This window comes from Amphiprion ocellaris, chromosome 12 (genome assembly GCF_022539595.1).
Source record: "Amphiprion ocellaris isolate individual 3 ecotype Okinawa chromosome 12, ASM2253959v1, whole genome shotgun sequence".
In the NCBI taxonomy this organism is placed as follows: Eukaryota; Metazoa; Chordata; class Actinopteri; family Pomacentridae; genus Amphiprion; species Amphiprion ocellaris.
In genome coordinates this window covers 27,491,409-27,518,598 of record NC_072777.1, presented here as the reverse complement: position 1 = coordinate 27,518,598, position 27,190 = coordinate 27,491,409, and the positions used below count along the sequence as shown (strand labels likewise).

Sequence of the window (27,190 nt, the reverse complement as noted above, 5' to 3'; positions counted from 1 at the left end):
CGCTGCGATCTCTTTATAAAGCGTTGGGTGGTTTCCTAAATATAGCAATCCAATCGTAAATTGGGAGGTGAGATCACAGTTTGAAGAGGAGGAGGTGATTGGATCTCATCGGTTTTCCTTATGTAGAGGAGGGTCAAGGACCACGAGGACCCACCCGACCCAGGATCAGCCAAAATCAACCGAATCTCACCGCATGATGATGCATTACGCGACGGCTTGTGTGTAATTCCTGTTTAAAGCAGCTCCTATGTGAGTTATTGTCATTAACAAAAATATATCCCTCGGGGAAACATTGTTTTAGCCTTTGCTACTTTTGTTACTAACTCAGCTTTGTTCATATAAAATTGAATTATCTAATAAAAATTCATTCAAACTACTTTATTGGTTAATCTGCTACACTATGAGGGCGCTTTAGGGGGGACGGTCACCGTGATGCTCTGCTAATTAGTAAGATATTGGATGGCAGGTTGTTAAACATATTAAATGCTGGCAGATTTGTGTTTGTGGTACAAAAGATACGTCGGGATCGCAGATTTACATTGACATTGTTGTACGCATGTCTACGTAGTTCACGCTATTTACAGGGAGGGGGCACTAGCGTAGGCAAACTCTTAGCTTTGACTATCAAGCCTTGCTAAATCACCGCTCTCTCCAAGGAAACAAAACAATATAGAATTGGGTTGACGGCGTGCAACAAGCATAGACCCTCTCTCGACACGACAACGCGTGAGTATCTCCTCTTATCTGCTCGCAACGAAGGTAAAAGCTCCGCAAAGCGACTGCTTTGAAGGCGGCTGCCGTGGTGTGAGTATTTCCCCTATTGTTTAGCGGTTAAGGCCCCTCTGTTTGGAACTTGAAGGGGGGCCATGTTGTTTAGCCACTGAGTGTTTGGCTGATGTTTTAGCTCACACAACAGCGACTTGGCAATTAGCGTGTGCTAGCTCTTACGCTAGCCCGTAATGGTTTATTTGGCTCGTTGCTACAAATGTGGTACACTGAGGCAAGGGAACAACCAATTTCCCTCAAACGCTGGAGGCCAGTAGTGTGATGTAAAACAATGGTGAACTCACGAATTTCACTTTGATGTCTAGTGTAGCCAGCCAATAATAAACAGCAGGCCCGATGCGGTTAGCATTAGCAGATTAGCCAAGAAGGTTGCGAATGCTCACCCTCGTGAAGTAGTATTATTAAGCTGTCAGTTAAAATGTTCGATTTGCACAAGCATGAATACATTAACTGGAAAATAATGATAGCCGGCACGATTACGAACTGCTAGTCATTAAGCTTTCAAAATTAATAAATGGCTTGTCAAAGCCGTTAAGTTAGCTTGATTATTAGCAGCGGACTTGCTAGCCAGGCTAACTAGCTAGCTAGCTTGCTAAAGGATTGCACGTCGGTTTGCTACAACGACCAGCAGGTAATGTTGGATATAATGTTGTAATTTGTGACATAATTTTAACGGTCAGCTGAAGTTCGCGTTGTGGCTAAAATTTGTTGCGTTTCATTATATTTTTTTAGCCATTAGCAAGATGGTGTTAGTAATAGCGTAACGTTAGCTTTCTGATTGCCAGCTAGCATTTCGGCTAACGCCAGCGTTACCTAGCAGTGTCGGTCTTGAAAACCATCAACATCCGAATCGTTCGCTTGTTTTGTTCTTCCTCTAAATTTTCGTGTATCAGTAAACGATTAAATTACACTTAAAATGTAACGTTGTTCAGCACGAAATTTATCTTAGATTTGAACACCCATGGCATGGAGTTAGCAGCTCGGGAATTCGTCCTGTCCCGGAGGAGAAAATGTATATACCTATAAATCTGTTGCTTTTTTAGTATTCTTTTGTGTGAAATATGTTCCTTGGGTCTGCTTTGAAGGTTAGTTTGTCTAAAGGCCCACAGAGAAGTTTTAAGGCGACGATGGTCACATGTTGTAGATTTCAGCTTCCATTACTTGAAAGCCCATCAGGATACGTTGTAATAGATAATATATTGACTTTAGGCGGTTATAAAAAAGTAACTTAAATTATCTGTTTGCGCCACTTCTGTCGTGCAGTAGCTGTGATAGACTATCAAGTCAGTTATATATTCCTACTCAGAGAAATACAAAAGGGCTATATTGTGTAATTACCTTGTGTACTCATGTTAACATCATACTCGTATATTTGTGTCTTGAAATTTGATGCATGTGAACTGGACTGTAGAGTATAATTTCATGACTGATTCATGATGTTATGGTTTGTTTAGGCTTTCCCGTGGAATGAGCGTTCCATGCAGCATCCTAGGTATGAATGACGTGGCCTGGCAGGAGACAAGAGGTGGGATGCTGCATGCAAATGGTGCCCCTGAGTCTGGGGGTGTCCGAGTTCATGGCGGAGGACCCCTATCTGCAGTCGGAGGAGCTGTACAAGCTCCCGGAGGACCACATTTACAGGGCATGGACAGGGGTGTCAATCCTACCCCAGGTACCCCGCAGCCTCCATTAAGTGGAAGATCTCAGGATGATGCCACAGTTGGGTACTTCTTTCAGAGGCAGCCTGGAGAGCAGCTTGTTGGTTGCACACCCAGCAAGCATCGCTGGCCAACTGGAGATGCTAATCATCTTGATCAGGTAAAGAAAACAAAACAATATGCATTTTTAGGACACACTTCCTTTTCCCAATTCAGGATAGTGCCTGACACTACTTCAGTTGTTGGCGACTCTAGAAAGCAACAAAGTTAAGAAAATCTAAATAAACTTGAATCAAGAACTTGCTCATGTTAACATGTCAGCTGGATAACTTGCCAGTTTGTTGGCTTCTAACTGCTCTGTCACACCATGTTTTCTAAACGTTTGCATTTGGTCACATAAAGTGATGTGTGACCCAAACAGTAAGAGTCCGTTACTCACCACTGACACCAAGTCACATATTTCACATGCTCAGACTATGTTGACTTAATGACAGGTGTTGTCTGTTCTGTAATTACCTTTTCCACCAGGTCAGTTTTTTGTAGTTGAAGGCACAATAAAAATGTCCATGGCTGTTGTTGGGGGATGTACTTTAACAATACCGAGTACCTTAGCTCTTGAATAAGTAAAAGTCAAAATTAATCAATTTAGATGATTTAATGCAACAAGTTTCACTAGACAAAATTGGGAAACAAAATAGAGAATGGAAGCAACGTATGTCTGTGGTGGTGCCTTTGTCTTTCTGCATAGGAAGCTCTTGTTTCTTTACTCAAGCCTCATCACTTCTCAGAGCTGACAAAAACAAAACTGAAAAGTCCCCAATGATGACAAACTCAAGTTTGGGGTCAATCCACATTCATTTATCCCAGGTCCCACTTAGTGAGATGTGGAGTACACACTCGACAGATAGCCAGTCTGTCACATGGTGTGTTAAACTGCAATACCACAGTTAAATACTGCAATCTTCTCATTCACAGTGGGCAAATCTGTGAGATGAGGGCTTCTGCTATTGTGTTAGCACAGCAGGGGTGTGAGTCTCAGCATGATAGCTAAACCAGGGTTGTAATATCCTGTCTGACAGTATTATAAACTGCTATGCTGTGTGTTGGCATCTGATAACCCCTCAAATTTAGTTTGTTTTACAGGCTGGACTACTGGGATTGGATTTGATCTTCTTTCTAATACATGCAGCAAAAACCCACTTCACCTAACCTGTAAGGCCTGTAAAATCCTCAGAACAAGGCCTTAAACTGAATTTTGAGTGCATCTAATTCATTTAGTTTTGTACAACCAATTGAGATTTACCATAAGAGTAACAAGTGTATTTTCTCCTCTTTACACATTTTAATTTGGGGTTGTGTGAACTATGTCTTTTTAGACACAGTTTGTTTGGATCCATTATGCAAAGGTCTCTCCTCTGTTTGTTTATTGGGTCCTCATTCATGTCTGCCACCTTTGTTCAACAGGCCCCTATGTATACAGTTGATTAGGCATGTTATTATCTCAGTTTGATTTCCTAATTGCAGTCATGGATTAATTTGAACTGTCTTGTGGCCTTGCATTGAGTACATTTTAGCAGTCTAGTTACAGTCTATGATATTTTTTTAAATGATGTTACACCCAAACCTAATTCATAGAATTCTATCTCAAAACCCTTTTTATTTTCTTTGTCTCAGGTCCGTGCTGTGGATGAAATGAATTATGACTTTCAGGCACTTGCTTTGGAGTCGAGGGGGATGGGAGAGGTAAGGCTTCTTTTTTTTTTAACATCAGTTCTTTTTCCTGCTCTTGTGCAACAACACCGATGTTAAGACAGCCTTCAGAAACTCTAGTCTAAAAACATGAAATTATTCTAAACTAGTTTATGAAAACCTTACTTTATGTTTCAATATGTAGACTTTATACCAGCCTTTTCTCCTTCTAGGCAACCATATATAATATATAACCAATAGAACAAAGATTTGGTCATTCTAATTGGGATTTAAGGAGCAATTTCCTAACAAGCCTAACCCTGACAGTAACAACCTGTGGTAACTATCACACTTAACTTTAAACATTTGTTAATTTTTCCTTTTTCTGCTCCTCACTGAGAAGTTGTGTTGCATCTACAGAAGCGGTAGACACTAAATCAAAATAAAATTGTGCACTTTTGTTACCTGAATGCAAACTTGTAGCTACAGGTCACAGAATACAATAATACTGGCAAACTGAGCACTTGTACTTTTCAGAGATGCTTAATGCTTGCCGTATTGTCACCAAGAAACTCCAGTAATTCTGCATTGTAAGACTCAAGTATAAAATAACGTCCATGAACACAAATGCAATATTCATAATTCATGTAAGTCAACCCACAAAGTCAGAAGTGCAATTTTTACCTTTGGAATTGCATGTAATTCTGCCTCCATATTTGTCAGCACTGAGAAAACGGCCATCTTAATTGCGTAAACTTTCCTGGAAATGTGACTGGATAGATTCGACAAGGAGCTTCATGTTTATGTTTGCTGGGATTAGAAAAAATCTGGCTATGTAGAAATGGCAATTTAAACATGTATTTGTCACATTATTTTAAATTCATCAAATTTGCAATCCCTGAGGAGCCTTAGACTAAACGTACTTGCACGCCACAACCTGTGCGCTGACCAAACGTTACAGGTGGAACTTGATCTCAAGAGTTTTCATTTGAAACATGCCAGTACATGGACGTAAAGACACTTATGGTCGAAACTGATGGGATCACAAGACATACCAAATCGAGAAAGTCTCACTCCAGATTAGGACCAATACACCTATTGCACCCCTTTTTTATAAGCGGTAATGTATTTCAAACAGTACAATGCACTTTGTCATGCAGTGATGTTAGAAATGCATAGCAAAAATAATTGTATGTGTATTTTTTTTTTTTTTTTTCAGCTTTTGCCAGCAAAAAAGCTCTGGGATTCTGATGAGCTGGCCAAGGATGGAAGGAAAGGCATGCTTCTTGGAGAGGAGTGGAGGGACAATGCGTGGGGATCATCTCGTGAGTGGCTCCTATATTTTTATTTATTATATTTGTGCATACTTTGTTTTCTGAAGAATACTTTGTTGTACCTGACTGCAAGAAATCGGTTCCAACTACATGGTTTATAATGGCCTTATACCTCCACAAACAAGCTTAAAGGGTTTCCTTATCTATGTGGTTTTTCACCCAACTTTGTAGAAATTTATTATCATCATTATAACTTTACATATTAGAACTATTGAGATACAGTGGCAAGAAAGTCAGTGAACCCTTTTGAAATTATCTGCATATATTTGTACATTCATGTATACATTTGTCTTAAAATGTGCTCTGATCTTCATCTGAGTTACAGTTATGAACAAACACGTTTTTAAAAACTAATAAGATGCAAATCATTGTTGTGTCTTTTTTCCTGCCCATATTAAATAAATCATTTTAACTTTCACATAGACTGAAATTCTACTAGAGTGACCTTAAAGAAAAATGGCTTTGTGGAGTGGTACAGTCAGAGGCCAATCCTTATCCAATAGAGATGTTGTTGAATGACTTACAGGGCCATTCACACAAGACATCCTAAACATATGGCTGAGTGGAAGCAGATCTGAAAGGAAGAATAACTCTTATTTCTTCCAGAACATTTTACAGCAAGTGAAATCACTGTAGAATATTGCTGCCGCAGGAGTGTCGACCACTTATTAAATCCAAGGGTTCACTTACTTTTTCCACCAGAATCGTGTTCCATAAAGAGACAAAAGACTACAAGTGTTGGCGTGTTCATAACTTAGACACCAAGTTTGTTCTTATTCAACTCATGAAGATCGAATCACATTTTATGACAAATTTAATGCAGTAAACCAAGTAAATTCTACGGGGTTCACTTCTCTTGCCACTATATTTGATTACGGCTTTTCATTCAGATCATTCAGTGTCTCAGCCAATCATGGTGCAGCGACGGCCAGGCCAGGGTTTCCATGGGAATGGTGATGCCAATTCTGTGCTTTCACCTCGCTCAGAAGGAGGAGGCCTCGGGGTGAGCATGGTGGAGTACGTCCTGAGTTCCTCTCCGGGTGACAAGATGGATAGTCGCTACAGGAATGGCGGCTATGTAAGTCAGCCCTTTCTGTCACAGTTTAAACTCCGAAAGTGGGGATGGCCTCACTCATTCTATCTTTGTTTTTAGGTTTTAAAGATATCTAATCTTTTTATAAATACAGGGCGGTGGGGATACTGACCAAGATGGAAGAGAGAAGAGTGATGCACAAGAGAAGGTGTCGCCCTTTGAAGAGGACAAGAGCCCAGAGATGAAGGTGGGAGAAGAGAGTGATCCTGCTAAAGCCAACGGAAGAGGTCTACTAAATGGAATGGACAGAGACTGCAAAGACTTCAAGTAGGCCTCTTTTTTTCTTTCTTTTTTTTGCACTAACCTATTGTAAACCTCTGTTTAAAGCTTTACAACAAAGAGGGTTTTCAGTTACACTGTAAGCTGTAGTTTAGTTTTAAATGCCTTTCCTGCTGCCATTCAGAGTGCAAAGAAAGTTTGAATTTGTGAATCTAAATATGTACGCTTACAGTCACATTGACATTTCTAGATTTCCTTACTGAGGCAAAATTTGGCCAAATACGGTATATGTGCTATTGCTCAACTTCTATGCTTCTACAGTCCAACCCCCGGAAGCCGTCAAGCTTCCCCCACTGAAGCCGTGGAGAGAATGGGTCCCAGTCAGACAGGTTTGGAGATGATGGGACAGCACCACCCCCATGCCCTCCAACAACAGAACCCCACCCAAAACAAGGTCCCAACTGAGGACTTCCAGAACCAGGAGGCTCAGAACATGGGAGGTATGGAGCAGCAAGCCGGTGTGGAGTCCTTACAGTTCGACTATGCTGGGAACCAGATTCAGGTGGACTCCTCAGGGACTCCTGTAGGATTATTTGACTACAACTCTCAGCAGCAGGTCTGTTGAAGCATGAAACACACTTATTAAAAAATCTAAACAAGTTTGCTAATGAGGTTCTGATCATGTTATTTTTTTCTCCCAGTTGTTCCAGAGATCCAATCCTTTGACTGTTCAACAGCTCACTGCAGCTCAGCAACAACAATATGCTCTAGCTGCAGCTCAGCAGCAGCATCTCGGTAAGAAAAACTGCTGTTCAGTGTGTGTTATGTGCTTTAAGTTGTCTCTGTCTGTTTGAGTTGACATACGTTTGAATGAGATGTGATGCTTAAATACAAATTACCTTTCTCTTCCTCGTGTTACCCAGCTGGCCTTGCACCTGCATTTGTGCCAAACCCTTACATCATTAATGCTGCCCCCCCTGGAGCTGATCCCTACACTGCTGCTGGGCTTGCAGCAGCAGCCACGCTTGCAGGTGACCATACCGCACATGTTTGATTTTGAGTTCTATTGTTTTTTTGTTTTTTTTTTTTATATGCTATGCTCTTGTGCCAAGTCCCTCAAAAAAAAAAGTTCTGTCTTCATCTGTTGCTTAATATTTGTGTATAACGTCCAAAACTTTTTCCTTAGGCCCTACAGTTGTTCCACCACAATACTACGGTGTTCCTTGGGGTGTGTACCCGGCCAATCTTTTCCAACAACAGGCTGCATCTACTGCCAATCACTCAGCTAATCAGCAAGCATCCAATCAGGGACCAGGACCAGGCCAACCACAGGTAGGACTGTATATGTGTATATATTCTATCTTGCAGTTTCTCACAGGTTTTGTTGAAATTTATATTGCCATTTGGTGTTTTCCCTGTGTGATAATATAAGAATGTATAAGGATTCATTTTCATTGAATTTTCTGTAATGTTAAATATTTAGTTTGACAAAAAGGCTTTGAATGTTTTATATTCAGCTCAGAATAGTTTTGTATTTCCATTTGGCGTAATTTGACAAAAGATCATTTCCCATGCTTCACTGTACTCAATACAGTTCAGCAACATTTTATTAAAACCATGGAAAAGGAGGTGAGGTTTCTTGTTTATGTTGCCAGGCAACTGGTCAAACTAAACTCACATGACCCTGGTGAAGCGCTTAAGCTGAACTGTAGTTGTTTCTCATTTAGAAACAAGTTTTGAAATCAAGGTCAAAGGGCCGTTATTTGCAGATTAGGCTTGATGGCTTTCATTGCAGTACATTACAGCGTCAGTGTGATGTCATTTTTAACTCTTTCTCCAGGTGATGCGCACAGGAACCAACCAGCGACCTCTTACCCCTGGGCAAGGCCAACAGAGTCAGCAGGAATCTTTAGCTGCTGCAGCTGCTGCAAACCCGGCATTGGCTTACGCAGGAATGCCTGGTTGGTAGATGACTGCATATATCCACCATACCATAGTTTAGCCAAAGGCATTAACAGCTAAATGCATTTGTCTTCACTGTTGGATGTTGAGTGGGAAGGGTTTTGAGGGTTGGGGGTTATCATCACAGTGTAAACAGTCAGCCTACATTTAACATGGACTTCTTGTAACATTAGTATCATAGCACTGTGGTCTTTTGTCAGTGCTGACTCCTTTTTGTGTTCCTGTTCTCCTCAGGTTATCAGGTGTTGGCCCCTGCGGCCTATTATGACCAGACTGGGGCCCTGGTGATGGGCCCTGGTGCCCGAACTGGTCTTGGTGGGCCTGTTCGTCTAGTCCAGACTCCTCTCCTCATCAACCCTGCAGCAGCACAGGCTGGTAAGAACTCATCCATTTGCTTAATAGATTAATTTGCAGATGCTGGGAATGAATGAATACGTTGGAAATCACTGATAGTCGAAACCCATCTGTAGCCATTTGCTCAAATTAAATGGCTATTTTAAAAATTTTGTCTAATGACATTCTGCCAGCTCAAACACTGAAGGGTCATGTCTCAGCAGTAACAAACCTAATTACTCAAATGTTCTTGCTAAGTAGCTTCTTCAATAACAGCTGAGAAGTATTGAGATTAAATTTAAGCGCCGTCATTTTTACCTCGTTTTTTGGCTTGAGAACCATGTCACTTTTGGCTCACATTAATTTCTAGTATTAGCATTACTCATTGGAAAATAATGTAGCCAATAAGACACACATCTTAAAATTGCACATGTGCTCATACTGGAAATGTGTTTGTTTTTTAAAATTTCCAGCTGACTAGTCCTTGAAAAGTCAATAATGGGATGTCAGTATTTAACGGAATTCAGATTCCACGTACTAAAACTTGCGTAAATGCCACACATCTTCTCCTCAGTCTTGTTATTTAGTTAGTACCACTCAAGTCCAATTGACCTTACCTCACCTCTGACCCCTCGCACTCCGTTTTCTCTCTCCATCAGCAGCTGCAGTATCTGCGTCTGGCTCTGGTAACAACATGTCTGGTCCTCCAGCCAACGGACTGTACCGCTCCATGCCTCAACCTCAACCGCAGCCTCAGCAGCAGCAGGCCCCTCCACCCAGCAGCGGTCTGCCCTCCAGCTCCTTCTACGGTTCTGGATCAGTACCTAACACCTCTCAGAGCAGCTCCCTTTTCTCACACACCTCCGCTGCCCCACCACCTCCAAGCTCCTCCCTGGGCTTCAGCAGCACCGGTGGCTCTCTTGGCGTGGGCCTGGGCTCTGCCCTTGGAGGCTTCGGCTCTTCTGGTCAGTGTTCAAAGTCCAAGCTTTTTTTAATCCTCTGAACCCCTGAGCAGTTTCTAGGTGTTTTTTTTTTTTTTTAAACTTCTGTCACATTTTCATTCACTGTGGTCTCATTTTTACAAGTTCTGCTCCTTTGAAAATGGCACGATCATGTGTGGAAGTAAACAGAATTCCTAAATGTCTTTTGTGCAGTATGATGCAGTTATAATTCCATAAATAAAACAGCTCTCAGTGCTGTAGACATTTTACTAATTAAATCTTTAAATGTTTCCATACTTGTTTCTCTCTGCTTTGTATCAACAAAGCCTGCATTCAGTCAAAGTTCCCTGAGTTTTGCCACATGGTTGCTGCTGATCAGTCATGACCTCTTGGTTGCATTGACGAGGGCAGAATGTTTTGTGTTTTTCACATCTGGATGTGAATGAGAAACCTAAAAAGTAATTTTGATGAAATGTCACAATTTGAAGTTAAAATTTGCTTAAGTTTTCAGCAGAAATGGCAAATCACATGAGTTTAAGGACTCCTGGAAAGTTGAAAATCAGATGATTCTCTTGGAGGTTTTATTTAAAATCGCACCCACCGGCAAGTTTTGAGGTTCAGGGAGTTAAGAGGTAAACCGTTTTTAGTTTCCGTTAGTGATCATCTTAATGTTTTAAGACAAGTTGCCATTAACATAGCAATTGCTTGGTACTAGCTTTTGTGTTTTTTTTCTTTTGTTTAGCATATTGTGTTTATCCTCGTTTTCTTAAATGTTTCTTGTTTGCCTTGCTTACAGTTTCCAGCTCCACCAGTAGCAGTGTATCTCGCAGGGACTCCCTGCTGGCAAGTTCTGACCTATACAAGCGCGGTGGCAGCAGTCTAACTCCCATTGGTCAGCCGTTTTACAACAGCCTGGGTTACTCTTCTTCACCGAGCCCCATTGGCCTGACACCGGGTCACTCCCCACTCACTCCCCCACCTTCTCTGCCCTCCTCTCATGGATCCTCCTCCAGCCTTCACCTAGGTATGCTTAAGAATCCCAACAGATCTAGTTTTTATAGATTATTGTGGCTTTTCACCAGCAACGATGCATTACCTAGTTCTGAATTTGTAAAGCAACATATATTCCTTCTCTCTCGTGTAAAAATGTGTGAATATGTAGCAGAGGATAAAGGTGTATGTTTGCTGGGGGTTTTAGGTTTCCATGTCACTCTTATGTAAGTAGCATTGTGGGCCACATTTAGGCTTGCTCATGTTGTGGTGTCACAGTCATGCTTGTACTCGTTTACAAGTCAGAACTTTTCTTTATTAGATGATTGTGGAAACGGGCTTCTAGTCTCAAACTTATACATACATTTGTTCATCACATGGGAGGAAATTTATATTTGCTCAGAATGAGGACGGAGGATTTTATTTACCGTCACTTAAATTTTGAAATTTTTTTTTGAACAAATCTTTTAATGGTCAGTGTGAAAAGGAGGAAAGATTATAGAAAGCACAATCTGTTCATAGATGCACTTTTCAGACAGAAAAGGTATGAACTTTTAGTGAAACTAGTGAATGATTTGTCTTAAAATGAAATGAGACATTTACATCTAAATTGTTAGGCTGTTTGTGGGGTGCAGTTAAAATTGTAATGTACTTTACAGGCTAACATAATGTCAGTGTAAGAATTAAATTTCTTTTGGGGTCACTCACTATGCACTCCCAGAAGCAAACATGTTTTCCAGTGATACTTGCTGTTATGCTGCAAACCCACAACAATGTTCTGTCATAATTTTTTATCGTTGCGTAATCCTAGGTGGCCTGACAAATGGTAGCGGGCGGTACATTTCTGCAGCTCCTGGAGCTGAAGCCAAATACAGGAGCACCGGTGGAACGTCCAGTCTGTTCAACTCCAGCAGTCAGCTGTTCCCTCCCTCTCGGCCCCGCTACAGTCGCTCTGATGTTATGCCATCCGGTCGCAGCCGCCTGCTGGAAGACTTTAGGAACAACCGTTTCCCAAACCTCCAACTCCGTGACTTACCAGGACACATGGTGGAGTTCTCTCAAGACCAGCATGGATCCAGGTGACGCATCTGCTTTCTGGCTTGAATTGCAACTTTCACATTGAATTTCTGAAGGTTTAAACCTTGTGAAATGTCAGCTTTACCAAAAGAGTAGAATGTATCTTTATTCTCGCTCTCTCTCTCTCAACTCTTAGATTTATCCAACAGAAGCTAGAGAGGGCCACTCCTGCTGAGAGGCAGATGGTGTTTGGAGAGATTCTGCAAGCAGCATACCAACTGATGACAGATGTATTTGGGAACTATGTCATCCAAAAGTTCTTTGAGGTTTGGACTGTTAACATTTATCCTCGTGTCTTTTGCACAATATTTCCTCTGTTTTCTGTGATATGTATGCGATGTAATTTGTGTTTCATATTTGCAGTTTGGAAGTGCAGACCAGAAGCTGGCTTTGGCAACACGTATTCGTGGGCATGTCCTCCCCCTGGCTTTACAGATGTATGGTTGCAGGGTCATTCAAAAAGCCTTGGAGTCCATTTCCTCAGACCAGCAGGTAATTGTAAGTGAGATTTCACTTCTCTTTACAGTTGTTGCTTGTCTTCTTTTTTTTTTCTTTTTGCGTTTTGTTAATTCTATATTTTGAGAAACATGAATTGAAACAGTGATATGTTCTTCCCTTCCATAATCTTTGTTTTAGAGCGACATTGTCCGCGAGCTGGATGGCCATGTGTTGAAGTGTGTCAAGGACCAGAACGGAAACCATGTGGTGCAGAAGTGCATTGAATGTGTCCAGCCTCAGGCCCTCCAGTTCATTATTGATGCCTTCCAGGGACAGGTGAGTTTACACGTCAGTTTGCTTTTAGAGGTGCATCTTATTTAGGTGTCCACAATTCATTTTATTGAATTCCGTCATAGTTTATTTCCCAAAGTTCTGATTTAACATAAATCAGAATGCCCCCTCTGTGCTTTGACCAGTGTCTTTGTATATAAATGGAACAAGGTTACAAAGAAATACAGGGGTCCTCAACTTACCTCAGAGTGCCCTTCCTACGATGTGAAGTAATTCGATTTTCGCCACAAGTCAGAACTACGGTGAAAATGTAAACAAAACTGTTACATGCATCACGATATCGATCAGTTTACATATTTGTACAACTACAGTAACGAAAACAGTCGTTAGCTCAGACTGAAACACAACTTGGTAGGAAAATACCAGCAAAAATGTAAACAAAGCCCGTATGTACATCACCATATCAATCAGTTTACTTGTACAATGACAGTAACGACAGTCATTAGCTCACACTGAAACACAAGAAGAGTCTGACTTGCGCTTGGGAGGCATAAGGACGTTAGAGAATGTAGCATAATCCAATGTGGCGGCAAATGTAAAAGCCGTGTGACTACTGTACATACAGTATTCATCCACTCCACTCGCTAACTAGTTCCACTGAAGCAGTTCCGGCGAAACAACATAAGTCGAGGACCTCCTGTACTAGGAAAACATGAAACCTGAAATGTTCTGCTAGACAAATAATTGAATTTTAAAATTAGCTTGAATTAAGCAATTTCTCTCTTGCTACTTATGATGAAAAACTGTTTAAACCTAGCAAGATGAACTTGTTGGATTAATTAACACAGAAGTTAGTTGGTTTCTCCGTACATTATTTGTATATCTCAATGCCATCTACATTTTTGCTAAATGCTTAGTAATGATTAGTGACTAACATTTTGGTGTAAATTAAGAGGAGCTGCATAAAATTTTGCATATTTTACACGGCTTGTTTTCTAGTTCTTTAATATTGACATAAAGATGTTTCTAAAAAAAGAATCAGATTAAGGATAAAAATGTTAAAGTCTATGATCGACTTCCATTTTCATCCAGTCACCATTATGATGTAGTATCTGTGAAGCTGTCTTTGTATTGATCAGTTCCTATTTCGGCTTCATTTTGCAGGTGTTTGTGCTTTCCACACACCCGTACGGCTGCAGAGTTATCCAAAGGATTTTGGAGCACTGCACCCAGGAGCAAACTCTGCCCATCCTGGAAGAGCTGCATCAGCACTCTGAACAGCTGGGTCAGGTGAGCACATCTGTCTCCAATCTGTGCCGATTTTTTAAAAACCCACACTGATTGCAGATGTTTGCTGATGTGACTGATCATTGTTGAGATGTGTCTTGTGTATTTGCATGTCTATTTCATGTTTGGACATTTCATATTTTTAGCCTGTCATTGTTCCTGTGTAGTTGTGGTCTGCTAAGTGTAAAGTTGCAAGGATGAATGTGAATGTATTGTTAGCTGTCATTACATCTGACATATGTGATTATTTAAACATCCACCCTGCCCCCCTCACTTATTCCATCTAGAAATATCAAGGCGTATCATTGGAGATGACACCCAAAACATATTATACAGTGTCCCGTGATGCACTGTTCAAGGTCAGAGCAATTTGCCTCTCTCTCGCGGATGTCCCTGTTCTCCCTTCCTACTTTCCCCACCCTGTTTTTAAATCTTTTTTTCTTTAAAGAATCTAATTTAACATTTAGTTATCAAACTCCCAACTTTTACAGGTCTTTCCTAACCCACTGAACTGCCTTTTCTTGCCTTTCTCCTTCTCTTGCTTTATGCCACAGAGGATTCACAAGGCACAGGCTTATCTGCTGTCTGATGATCCCTCTTTTGCCGACAACGTTTTCTGATCAATCAGTTTTTCACTTTCCATCTTTATTGTACTGAAATTATGATATTGTATGATCAAAGATTTGAGCTTTTGAAGCTCTGTGCACAAACAATGTTCATAAATATTGCTTAGATCACTAAATCTAAACTATAAAATCAGCATTTTGCAAGTTCTTGTTAAAACAGATTGACAGAAAATGGATTTGAAGGCAAATATTTCAAAATGAGAAGTGGAGATTCCATTACCTACCCAACAAATAACTACTTTTAACAAGAATGAGAGTGGTTTTATTTGTTGCTTGGTCATGTGAGTTCCTGTCTCCATCTGGTCACACTAAAATTACACCCATAACTGTCTATCACCCATTTCTGAAGGGGCAAAGATGCTATTGGTCGTGTTGTCTGGTCAACAACACTCCAAACCAGCAGCATCTGTTTTGTCTGACCTTCTGCAGTGATGACGTGAGGGTATTTGCAATGCTACAAATGGGGGTGTCACTCATTCATCAGCTTATCATTGTAGAGATGCATGATTATCTTACACCAGTTAAGACCAATGGTGAAAAGTAGTGCATGAGTGTATCGAACCGATTGAAGGGTGTCTCACTGATTCTTTGATTAATACTGTGACTGTGGAAATGGCTTTACCTTACACTTACACCTCCGCTGCCTCCTGCAGGATCAGTATGGTAACTACGTCATACAGCATGTTTTGGAGCATGGCAGACCAGAAGATAAGAGCAAGATAGTGGCAGAGGTTCGCGGAAAGGTTCTTGTCCTGAGCCAACATAAATTTGCAAGGTGAGATGTGTTTTTGTGTACTGGAAACAAAGGAGATTATATTGAGCTCCTGTGGGCAACCTTTATACTGTATGACCTTAATAAGTGTTTCATTATTGTGTGCACCTTTTGTATGGAATGAATTTTCCCCAAGAATAATATAGATGACAAATTCAGTTTGAATGTTGTTGAAAATGTAGGTACTGTCCGTGAGGTATGGTTTCTACATCCATGTAAATGATGAACCTTCACAGGTTGAGTACACAGTTAATTTAGTATCGCATTACTGGAAGTACAGTGATGCCTCGTCTATCGTGGGGGCTACGTTCCAGACCCCCTCGCGATAGATGAAAATCCGCAAAGTAGCAACCATATTTATTTTATTATTTATATGTATTTTATGGCTTTATAAACCGTCCCCACACATTGCAGAGCGTAGCGATCAAACGTCTATGTGAAATGGACAAGATGAGATGCTGAATGCTGCTGCACACAGGAGACAGAGGAGACTGATGCTACGGTCACTGAGCCAATCAGCGCTGTACGCTACACATTTTATTTTATTATTAAATACTCTTTTGTTTTAATGATTATTTTTTATATTTTTTTCAGCTAGAAAACGCTTATTTTACTTTAATTAAAATAATGTAGCGCCTGTAGCTATGACTGAACTGTCGTGCTGCAATGCACCTTGGACATTTGGGGTGTTGCGGGGTTTAAATGTCATTATTGTTGTTCATGTTAGCGTTACAGTGTTATTAGTGTTTGTGTTTTTGTGGTTTAGTCAGCCTGGTTAGTTTGGTTAAGTGTTATGTTGTCAGGACCGTGAGTGTGAAGTGTAGTGTGTTTGATGACTTACTGCCACATTTTCTATAGTGCTATTCTGTTCATGTTAAAAAAAAAAAAAAAAAAAAGCATCTGCCAGTTGCAGAGTGCATAAAAGGCAGATATTCTTTCTCTAGCATCATTCTTGATCACAGTTTGCCACAATAATAAGTATATAAAAATACGTATATACTGCAAAATCCTGCGATATAGCGAAAAATCTACGATACCAAATGCAATTTAAAAATCTGCGATACAGCAAGACCGCGAAAAGTGAACCGTGATATGGCAAGGGACCATTGTAGACTATTGCATTGCCGTTCAGATTGTTAACACAAAACACATGAAGCTTTCATGGGGGTTTCTGATAGGCTGTCTGTGACTTTTTAAAGGAAGTAGCAGTTGGTTATAGACTGGGCTGTAGCACAGTGATTATTCTTGAGGCGTGCAGAGCACAGTGGGCAGACATAGCACAGGATTTCTAGGGAATTTAGAAATCACAGAACAGCAATAAATGCTCAGCTAAATGGAGATAAACAAATCCTCAACAGGCTTTTTTTTTTTAAAATGAGACAACCACAACTCTTAGGTCAGCAGCAGACTCATGTTTGTATTTGAATGTGTTTTTTGCTCTAAACAAAACAAGCAAAATGCTTTCGTCTAATGTGGCTAGCTTCATCATTAAGTACACACAGTAACACAGTAAACAAAAGAACACAATGCTCACATCTCATAAATCCTACTGGATAAATGACCATCCCTGACTGGTCATTTCATTTGACTCTATCAACTCACTGGTGTTTTGTTTTTTTTTTGTTTTTTTTTTTTGAGTAACAATCGCTTGCTATTTTTTCCCCTGTCCTCAGTAATGTTGTGGAGAAGTGTGTGATCCACTCTTCGCGGTCAGAGAGAGCTCTGCTGATAGATGAAGTCTGCTGCCAGAAAGACGGGCCCCACAGCGCCTTGTACACCATGATGAAGGACCAGTACGCCAACTACGTTGTCCAAAGAATGATCGACATGGCAGAACCTGCTCAGCGTAAAATCATCATGCACAAGGTGAGTCGGCTGCACATGTAAACTGTGGTTTGGCACTGAGAGGGTACACATCTAAAAACAGTTTACAGTCATGCTGAACTCATGTTTTTTGGATTAGATGAGAATTCTGTCTGAGAAGACTGTTAAAGGCTCTGGTCACCTCACTCAGGTGTCTGTTTTGTGACTGAACAACCTCTTTCTAGAGTTGGGCGGAGCTGGTGCTATGTTTAAATTTGAGTAAAATTCACTCCATATGCTAATAAGAATGGCAAAAGGTGTACTTTGTTCCACAGTAGCACGTGCAACAAAGCTTACGTTGATGTGTCTGTCGAAATAGTCTCTAGATGCCCACAAATTCCTAAAGCAGGTCCAATCAGCCAAATTACCATCTGAGGGTTTACTACTAGTGTACATGGAAACTGAGCACAGCCCATTTGTTAAATTACTATCATGAAAACAAACAAGTTTTGTCCTAATTCCCTTCTTGGCAGCTATTTTCATTGTACATTCCTCATTTTATTAGACTTTCCAGCAGTGATCAAATCAAATGTTTGATTCAGTCAACCTTTGCACAGCAGTTTTCATAGAGCTTAGTGCAGTTGAAAGTGCTTCACAGATGACGACAGAACAGGTAGAGAGAAAAATAAAGTTGCATTAAAACGATTAGAAAGACGAAACATTAGAATTAAAAACTCAATAAAATGGATTTAAAAGACGGGATAAAAGGCATTTAGCAAAAACTGACAGTGTCACTCAGACCACAAAATGTCCTTTTCGTTTTCTTTTTTAGTCTGTAAAGGAACGCAGCGGAGTTATCCGGCAATTAGCGTACGTTTGTCTCGCATTGTTGCAAATGACCACATTGTTGCAATCCTACTACTGACTTATCGGGACTTATCCGTCGGAAATAATACAAGAAACAATTGATTAGATTGTGAGGTTGTTTCTTAGTGTCACCGTTTTCCTTCCATCCTTACATGAATTTTCAGACTTTTCAGCAGTCTTCCTCATGTCAAGAAACTGCTGCTTGGATAAACACTTCCTGTACCGCTGGAGTAGCGCCAAAAATAAAAGCCCGTAACAGTAAGAAAATACACCTTCAAAATAAAAGCATGGAGGAGATGGTTATTTCAACACTAGCAAAACAAAGGCTTGCAGAAAGTGCTGAACTGAGCAACACACCTTTATAAGAGTAATTTACACATTTGTAGGTCGCTAGATTCAGTATCCATACATAACGTACACAAGCATAACACATGCCTGTGCTCCACAAGGTCAGTTTGTTTGTAGGTACATCTATATTAAATGACCACATTCTATATTGCCATGATTCTGATCATCAATAATAATAAAGATAAAAAATATGCTGCATCTCTGACAATGCCATATGGGGGAAAGAAGAGCTTTAGCGGTGTACTCTGAGTGCTTGTCTTTTTTTTTTTTTTTTAAGGTGTTGCTTCAGTTATCCCTATGAATATGAAAAATGATCCAGAAAGATCTTTGAGTAATAAGTTAATTATAGTAATGGTCTTACAGCTCTGGGACGTTATCTGTAGCTAAATGGTTTTCTTACATTGCAAAGTTTGCAAGTTTAACAGTACACATACTCTGAAGTAATTTACTGTGAATGAATGCTTGCATGCGTTTCATTGGCCAACACTGTGTCCTGCAGGATGATGTAGTGTTGCAGCAAACGCTGAATTAGGGAGGTCAACTTCAGTCTTTAGCTTGAGCTCTCTACGATAGCATCCACTCTTGGTCCACAGACCAATCTTAGAATCATTTTTGTTTTAATCATGCAAGGCTGAAGTCAGTCTGAATGCAACTTTTGATTTAGCTATTGTTTTTGTTATTTGGACATCACAACATGGTCAAACTAGACTTTATTCAATTACCTGATTGAAGAAATGATCTTTTATATTCTCTTGTTACTTTTTTGCCAACATAGGCATTATTTTGAGCACAGACATGTCATTTTTGTTGTCGTTTTAATACCTGAAACATTAAATAGGAGTGATTTTTGGCCCTGCTGACCTTTGTCTTCTCTTCTTTCTTAGATCCGGCCTCACATTGCCACTTTGCGCAAATACACCTACGGGAAGCACATTCTGGCCAAGCTAGAAAAGTACTACATGAAGAGTGGATCAGAACTGGGTCCCATCGGTGGTCCCACGAATGGCCTCATGTAGTCACGTAGACGTCCTGGGTCCCCTGAAGAAGATGAGGAGGAGTAGGAGCCCCAAACCCCCCTGTTCTGTGAGAGATGCTCCTTAGCCTTAGGGGTTAGCCTTTTGACACACTCTGTCATCCAATTTTTTTTTTTTTTTTTTGGAAGGGGGGGGAAATTACCAAAAACAAAAAAAGACAAGTCAACTTCACCTAAGAACGCTGTGACAACTGACCCCTGCCACTCTGCCACCCCTGGTGCAGGTCCCCAGCGTGGCCCCCAGGGGACGCACAGTCAGCAGGCTGTTTTTTTGTTTTGATTCCTTTCTCTTTTTTTTTTTTTCTCCTGGGTAAAGCACAAGCCCGTTGTTAATGATGTAATTGATGTATTTGACTGGTTTTCATATTATCTTGTACATTTAGTTTTTTACCTTGTAAATTCTCTGTAGAAAAAAAACTTATTACACATTTGCTGAAATTTACAATTCTTACAATTAACACCAGCAAGTGACTTTATATGGCTAAACTGAGTGATCCTTTTAAAAGACAATTCCACTTGTTTTTGTAATCAGACTTATTATGTCAGCTGTTCTAATGAAGTCTAGGCAATTGAATATTATATTTGTATATTCTCCCACGCACAGTAGAAGTGTTTTCCCATGCCAAAGCAACTGATGGATTAGTTTTCAAATAGCACTGCATAGTATGGATGGATACAAACCTCTCCGTCCACAGCGAGTACTATGTGTCACGTGCCACCCAGAGGTCTTTGAGACCAGATTGCTAGCTTGGCTGTGGGGGGATTGGTGCTTTAATCTTGGGTAGTGTTTTCCAGTGGTGGCTTTTTCTTGCCTCCTTCTGCTGACTTGGTGTGTTTACTCCCAGCAGCTTGTCGTCTGCCTGACCTTTCGGTACTAACTATTACAGTCCGGCAGACCCGAGCCGCTGCATCCGCTGAGCCCCATTTGAGCCGTCGTTCCTTTCCCTCATCCAGGTGATCACTCGGGGAAGGGAGGGGTTTATGCAAGAAAAAACAAGCTACCGTTAACTTACAGAAGCAGAGCATGAGGTTTGGTTGTACAGCGGGCGTGTAACCTGGTTTAATCTTAACGTGAAATGACCATAGTGGGGGGGAGGGGGCTTTTTGTGGGGGATAATAGTGGGGAGGGAGCGGGGTATGCGTTGGCATGCTGTGACAGGTTTTAATCCTTGGAATGATTTTTTTTTTCTTTATCATGTTTTGTGTAACATCTTATCTGTCTTGTAGTTTGAGATGAACACTGCCCTAGAAAATGGAATCTTTATGTACTAAATAATCATCTCTTGTGTAGAAGTAGTTTAGCAATGTATAGCATCTTTATGTACGAGTAAATTGTTGCTTTTGGGTAGGGGGGCTTGCAGCAATGATGGGACCCCCACCGCCTAACGGTCAGAGCAGTCCAAAAAAAAAATGTTGTGAAGTGGAGTTTATCCCGGCTTTGTACATCTGAGGTGAATTGAACTGGAGCTAGCAGGATACGTTGAAGAAAGGGATGTTGAAAGAACCTTTTTTCTTTTTTTTTCTTTTTTTTAATGGTTCTGTTTTTGTTTTTTAAATTTCCGTAATTCTTTTTTTTTTCCCATTTGATTGGGTATGCAAGTGCATTGGTGGAGGCCGGTGGGGCCATCAGAAGCTATACAATTCACCTGTAATGCTTGTAGTGATGGCTTCTTTGCTTCATATGAATTGTAGAATACATGTAGTATATGTGCAGTTAATAAGTGTAAGATTATTAGTTTAACTGAAAAAAAATGTCTAGTCGTGGTGTTTGACAGGCCTTGCTCTAAATTTGTAGTGATGCTTTTATTTCGTCTGTACAGTTGTACATTTGTAAACGTTTATGCTGTAAATGGGATGTCTTTTACACTTTTTGGGGAGAAAAAGGCAAAAATGTGCATTTAGATGTGTGTATATTCATCACTCCTTTCCCCTTGAATATAATGTATACAGTTTTATTTGAGCAAGTGTTATTTTAAAGAAAAAAAAAACTTTATGGCTTCACAATCTGGCATGGTTTTTGTTTTTAATCTGTTATGGGAAAGGCCAGCCTCTATTTGTACTGAAGCTGTAACATCCACTGTTGATAGTCTTTCTGATGTGTGACAGTTTAAAAAGAAAAAAGAAACACTCTGTACTAAAACTGAGGCTGCATTTAGTCCTCTCTGCTACCATGGAAACTTCACAGGATATGACAAGAATTATTTTTGTACAGAAGAGTGCTGTATTTTGGAACAGCTACCTTGTAAGCAAAAGCAATGTAAAATATTGTCAATTATATAAATATGAACATATGAGTTTTGTCACACTGTCAAAGTCATGTACATTTTCAGGTGGCCTTATGTACATTTCCAGATGTTAGATGAAGAAAACAAACTCATTTTTGGAAGCAGAATTGTGACTATGTATGATTAAACTGTTCTTCTAACATTTGACCTGCATTTTTGTGTTTTTTCTAATGTTTGGTATAATTCACATTTTTACATCCTTTTCAGAGGTTGGAATTAAACTAATGCTAGAATCTGTGCTCAAATGACAGAAATAAGTCAGATTGTTTACTTGTTTGAATAGGTGTTGTTTATCCCCAGGAAATAATTAAGTCAGCTAGAAATGGTAAAACTACTGTTAAATTTTACACAGTTGCACACAGTATTACATTTTTAAACCTTTTAATGTTTTTTTTTTTTAATTCATGAGGACAAATATTCATGTAGCATGTGGTGTATGATAAATAACTGCACTTCTGGTGGACAATTGGTGTAAACGGGTTTAACATTTTTTTTTAAGTGCTATAAGCCTCTTTAATGCCTGTTTTACAACAATTTAAAGAAAATGGTGCAACCCAGTACAGTTGTTTTTTAGTTTTTGATTCTACGCCCTAAACAAAAAGTACCTTAAATATAATGCAATGACAAAGATCAGATTAATGAAAAGTTTTTAAAAGCTGGAATTTGCTTCTCTGCCTGCTAAAATTGCAAGTTAATACATACCATCAGAAAACAAGGTACATGCAGTTCCTGCACTGTCGAGGTGCCTTAAATATTTTCAAATGTTACTTTATGTTTAAATTGCACTACACCTCAGACGGAAATTAGGAGAATTTTAAATGAGCTTTTATTTTTAAAACTGTATTTTGTTTTTCAGATTTTGATTTAACACCCAAACCCATAATATACCTTTTTTTAAATGTGATGCAGTAATATACACTGCCCCTAGATAGCTCTTTTAACACTTGTAAGATCTGGAGTGTCGAACTTGTACTCTGGGTACATTGTGGTTTGTTTTTTGAGAAGTGATTCTCAACCTTGATTGTCGTCAGCACTTAAAAAAAAAAAAAAAACTATTTGTGGCCAATGACAGATTTTACTGTCAGACAATTTTTAAAAGGTCGAAAGTGGTGATACTGTAGGTTTTTCACAGATAAGTTAAACTTCATTGACTCCTCACTGAGGAAATCCCTATGTTTTGAGCACAGGACGAATTAATGCAAACACAGAAGTTAAAATAAAGACATAATAAAGATTATCTGTGCCTTTCATATGTACAAATATGGCATGATGGGTAATGTAGTCTAATTGCAGGACGGTCGAGAGCGTAGAATGATACTGAAAAGGTGTGAAGAAACTACATCATGTTGTTGATTAGTCCCAAAAAAAGCAAAACATTTGTTTATTTGTCTCATTTCAAGACAAGCATTTTGCGCCCCATCAGCGGGGCCTCGAGCCTCATGTTGGACACCAGTGAGGATGTTACCTGTTATCAGCTGTAGCTGACGGAGTGTTCAGATTTATCAGAGGGCGGGATTTAATCGGGAGAGGCTCGAGGTTCGACAAACACCTACGCGGCTGAAGAAGAAGTAGAAGAAAAATAAGAGAAATAAAGCAGAAACATGTGGGGATCTCTGTCAGCTGCTGTCTTTGTTTCTGTGTTTCTGCTTCCAGCCGTCAGTCAATCGGTGAGTTTTTTTTGTGTGTTTTAAACAAAGGAGACGTGACGTTAGTCTCACGCTCACCTTTCTCACTTCCTGATTACAGACGATCAACACATGACAACGTGCTGATGTTAACTTTACCAGGGTTTGATTCTGTCTAATTTTAGCTACAGACTAATTAACCAATTAACAGCAGCAGAATTCGTATTCGTTCTCTTCATCTCAGGAAACACTACAGTAGATGGAGTGACTCTCTCCTCAGGTTCACACTAGGTGGTGTTCACAGAAAACTGAACAGAGTAATGAGACCAAGTGACTTTCAGCTCAATTTTACACGTTAAAGTCACAAAATTAAATATAATATACATTTACAGTAGTTTAGCACTGTAAGACCCAAATATAGAAAAAATGAGCCAAAAAAATTAAACAAAACTTTTTTAAAAAGTGCATAGATATAAAAACCCAAATATAGAAACAACTGTAAAAAATAAAATAAAAGTAAAATTGTGTATACATATCCATATCTATATATGTATTAGAAAAAATCTAAAATATTATACAACTAAAAAAATAATAGTAATAGTATATAAACCCAAATATTGAAAAAAATAGCAAAAAATCAAAACTAAACTAAATAAATTAAAGATATATGTGTATAATAAAAAATAATATAAAGCATACACACATATATATAAATAATAGATAATAATACTAAAAAAAATAAAACTGATGTATTTTTGCAACAGTGGGTTTTACAGGTTTAATATAGCCAGCATTATGATTTCTATCTTATATTCTATTCTAATTATGCACTTTATTCCATATACAACATATTACATACATACATGCATATTACAACTTTATTTATATAGTACTTTGTCATACGCAGGGGTTATCTGAAATGCTTTATGGGCAAATGTAAAAGAATAAAAACAAATAAAGACAAAAAATATTTCATTCAGTTAAATTATTCAAATGCAGTACAGACAAGCTGAATAAAACGTACACAGATTTATGCAATAATTTAAACTGAAAACAGCTAAAAATGTCAAGAGATTAAAAGATGAAAGCATGTAAGATAAAAAGAATACAAAAAATAGAATATAAATGAATTAATAAGAGGGAAAATGTATACAATTAATAAATATTCAGGCAGTTTAGACCAGATTTTATAATAATACTGATGACTTAAAAGCAGTGGAAATCAAAACAATAGAAATACATCAAATATTTTACATTTTATTACATTAAAAGTGATTTTTTTTAATGCACTAATAAAAAGTATTTTCCTCTCTTTTTACTTTAAGGCTCAAATTAAAAGAATTGTACATGTAACTGCTAGATGCTATAAAACAAACAGATTTTTTTTTATAACACCTCCGAATCAAAGACATGCTTTATTACTCCATGAAAAATATTTGCTCAAAACGTACAATGCATGATTTTCTAAATGCACATTTAATTTTCTTTATGCTTTATTATCCTAGTTTCATTTCTAGTGGAGGTTAGGGGCTTTCACTAGAATTAAAAGTGAAGCTAAAAATGAGGGTTGAGCAATTTTAAATGACTCACTGTGAGTTTTAAATGCCTAATAGCAATGTGCTGAAGTAGTGGAGCTAAATGTGCTTTGAAATGTACTGCAGTGAAAATATAACTAACACAAAATTGTGCAAGTTTGAAGTGCTTGTGTGCTTTTAAGTGCAGAACTTGATTGGTTGTGGGAACTTATTTTGTTGTTTGTCTGTTTGGTTTGACTGAGCAACATGTTGGGAGACGGTATCATTTATGAGTGTTATATCAGGCTATGAGTGTGTTTAATATTGTATTGTATTAGACAAGACAGGTGATTTATTTGTTTTGCACCAATTTGATGCATTAAGTCGTACCTTTAGGGAATTAGTTTACTGTTTAAATATTTAGTCTTCAAATGATTCCTCTTGTGTCTCAGTTTCTAATTAAAGATTGTACTTTTTGTCAAGTTTATTTACCTGCCAAATGGGTGGAGTGTTATCTCCACAATGTTCTTTACCCCTGACACTTTATTGGTGACAATAATGTGATCACTTGCGTCATCACGTTTTTATTATCCACACAGTGCTGTTGTCGCTGTGTTGTTTCAGTGGGACTTTGTATCTTTGACATGATTCATTTCTTTATTGCCCTCTTAAGGAAAGCACCTTCATCAGCTTCCTTCACCTCTTGTGTGTTATTTTAAAGTGTGACAATCGAGCAGGAAGTATGATTGTGATCTTTAAATAATCTTAATTACATTTTTTCTTCCGCGAAATCAGCATTCTGCCCTTTCAGAGGACTTGGAGGGATCAGGATACGACCTGGACAGCTCTGGTTCCGGATCAGGAGATGGATGGGAGCAGGGTAATTATAAATATTAAATGTTCATAATCCACTTTCCATAGTAGCTGTAGTTTTTCTGAATCCTCTCTAATTGCAATCTCACCAGATGAAGTCACAAACATCAAGGTTCAACCCAACAGCTATGGAGGCAGAATGCTCATAACAAACACAGGAGGTGGAAACAAGAACGCTTTACCGGTACGTCTCTTTTCATATGCTTCACTGTTTATTTCACTTGTAGGTGGAGAAGCAAGAAATAAACTTACATAAGAGTTGCTTCTTTTGCTTTAGGGTTCCTCAGATGTGACCTCTGACAGCACACACTGGCCGGCAACAGATGATGAATCCCAGTTTGTTTTTATTGAAAGCAGCAAGCAGTTCTGGGAGAACGAAGAAATCTTCGCAGGTAGTTTGCAGTATGATACATTGATGTGGACAAAGCTGTAAAGTGTGAGTTTGTCTTGCAGCTCGGTCACTTATTCTTTTGTCCACAGTCGTTATTGCAGGGGGAGTCGCGGGAGTCGTGATCGCTGCTGCACTTTCAGCAGTTTTAATCCATAAGAGGCAGAAGAAAGGCAAGGAGGGACACATTCTGGGTCGGAGAAGGGTGTCGGACGAAGACTATCACAAACCCATAAGGGATGCAGTTATTGTTTAACTGTCAGACCGATGGTTGTTTTATAGATTGATGAAAGTGGGTCGACTTCTGTAGCCGGAGAGCTGCTGTAAAAGCATTCTCTCCTCGTGTTTTCTGGGAGGACGGTGCAGACTGATGTAGCTCTAGCATGCATCTGATGTCGTGCATTGATAATTTATTTATATTTAAGATAAAATGTAAAGAATCGCTCTTATCTGGTGACCTTGTAGTTACCAGGCTAATTTCGATCTACACAGGGAAGCTGTAGCTCACACTGAGGTTATAATCTCTGTGTTTTACAAGATGTGGGGTGATGCAACCAAGTGTAGCTTCATTTTTTTATTATTATTATTTTGAAATTCATTTTCAGCAGTAATCTTTCAGGATAATGATTGAACTGATACCATTTTCAGATTATGTAATCCACCCTGGGGTGTCTATGATCTTATCTGACTTCAGTGTTTTTAGTGTAACTGAACAAACATCTTGTACAATTGTAGAATATTTGATTGATTAATTATCAATATGTACTTTGCTATGTAACTGTTTTAAAGTGGCAGCTTTTGTTGTTTTCGTGCACACTTTCTTGTAGCATTTGAATAAACGAAACTACCTTTAAACCAAGCGGACAACAACAACAACAACACAAAAATCCCTTAAGGCCCTCCTCATCCACCGAACACTCCCACAAGTGCTTTCAAATATTCGGCCTCCTCTCAGGAC

The 27,190-nt window shown here is 39.2% G+C and overlaps 1 protein-coding gene across 8 annotated transcripts; it reads left to right on the top strand.

Moving 5' to 3' along the window:
* Positions 1-110: 110 nt before the first annotated feature.
* Positions 111-21,979, top strand: pum2 (pumilio RNA-binding family member 2). Of its 8 annotated transcripts, none has more exons than XM_055016036.1 (23): positions 111-249; positions 2,241-2,604; positions 4,119-4,187; positions 5,353-5,458; positions 6,454-6,545; positions 6,655-6,827; positions 7,101-7,395; positions 7,481-7,574; positions 7,703-7,810; positions 7,966-8,111; positions 8,620-8,740; positions 8,976-9,116; positions 9,734-10,039; positions 10,812-11,039; positions 11,817-12,084; positions 12,219-12,348; positions 12,446-12,580; positions 12,719-12,856; positions 13,976-14,101; positions 14,386-14,457; positions 15,378-15,499; positions 17,170-17,362; positions 19,399-21,979. In XM_055016036.1, coding segments are annotated over exons 1-23 (3,561 nt in total). In that variant the 5' UTR covers positions 111-247; the 3' UTR covers positions 19,531-21,979. The 8 variants fall into 8 exon arrangements, with proteins under 8 accessions (XP_054872011.1, XP_054872005.1, XP_054872006.1 ...); XM_055016030.1 differs by having other exon boundaries at positions 6,358-6,545; positions 9,737-10,039; XM_055016031.1 differs by having other exon boundaries at positions 6,358-6,545; positions 12,446-12,574.
* The last annotated feature ends 5,211 nt before the right edge of the window (positions 21,980-27,190 follow it).

Coding starts and splice junctions, on each gene's coding strand:
- pum2 (XM_055016029.1), top strand. Junction 7,811..7,965: donor AGCAGCAGCCACGCTTGCAG/GTGACCATACCG, acceptor CTTTTTCCTTAG/GCCCTACAGTTGTTCCACCA. Junction 12,349..12,445: donor TCATCCAAAAGTTCTTTGAG/GTTTGGACTGTT, acceptor TCATATTTGCAG/TTTGGAAGTGCAGACCAGAA.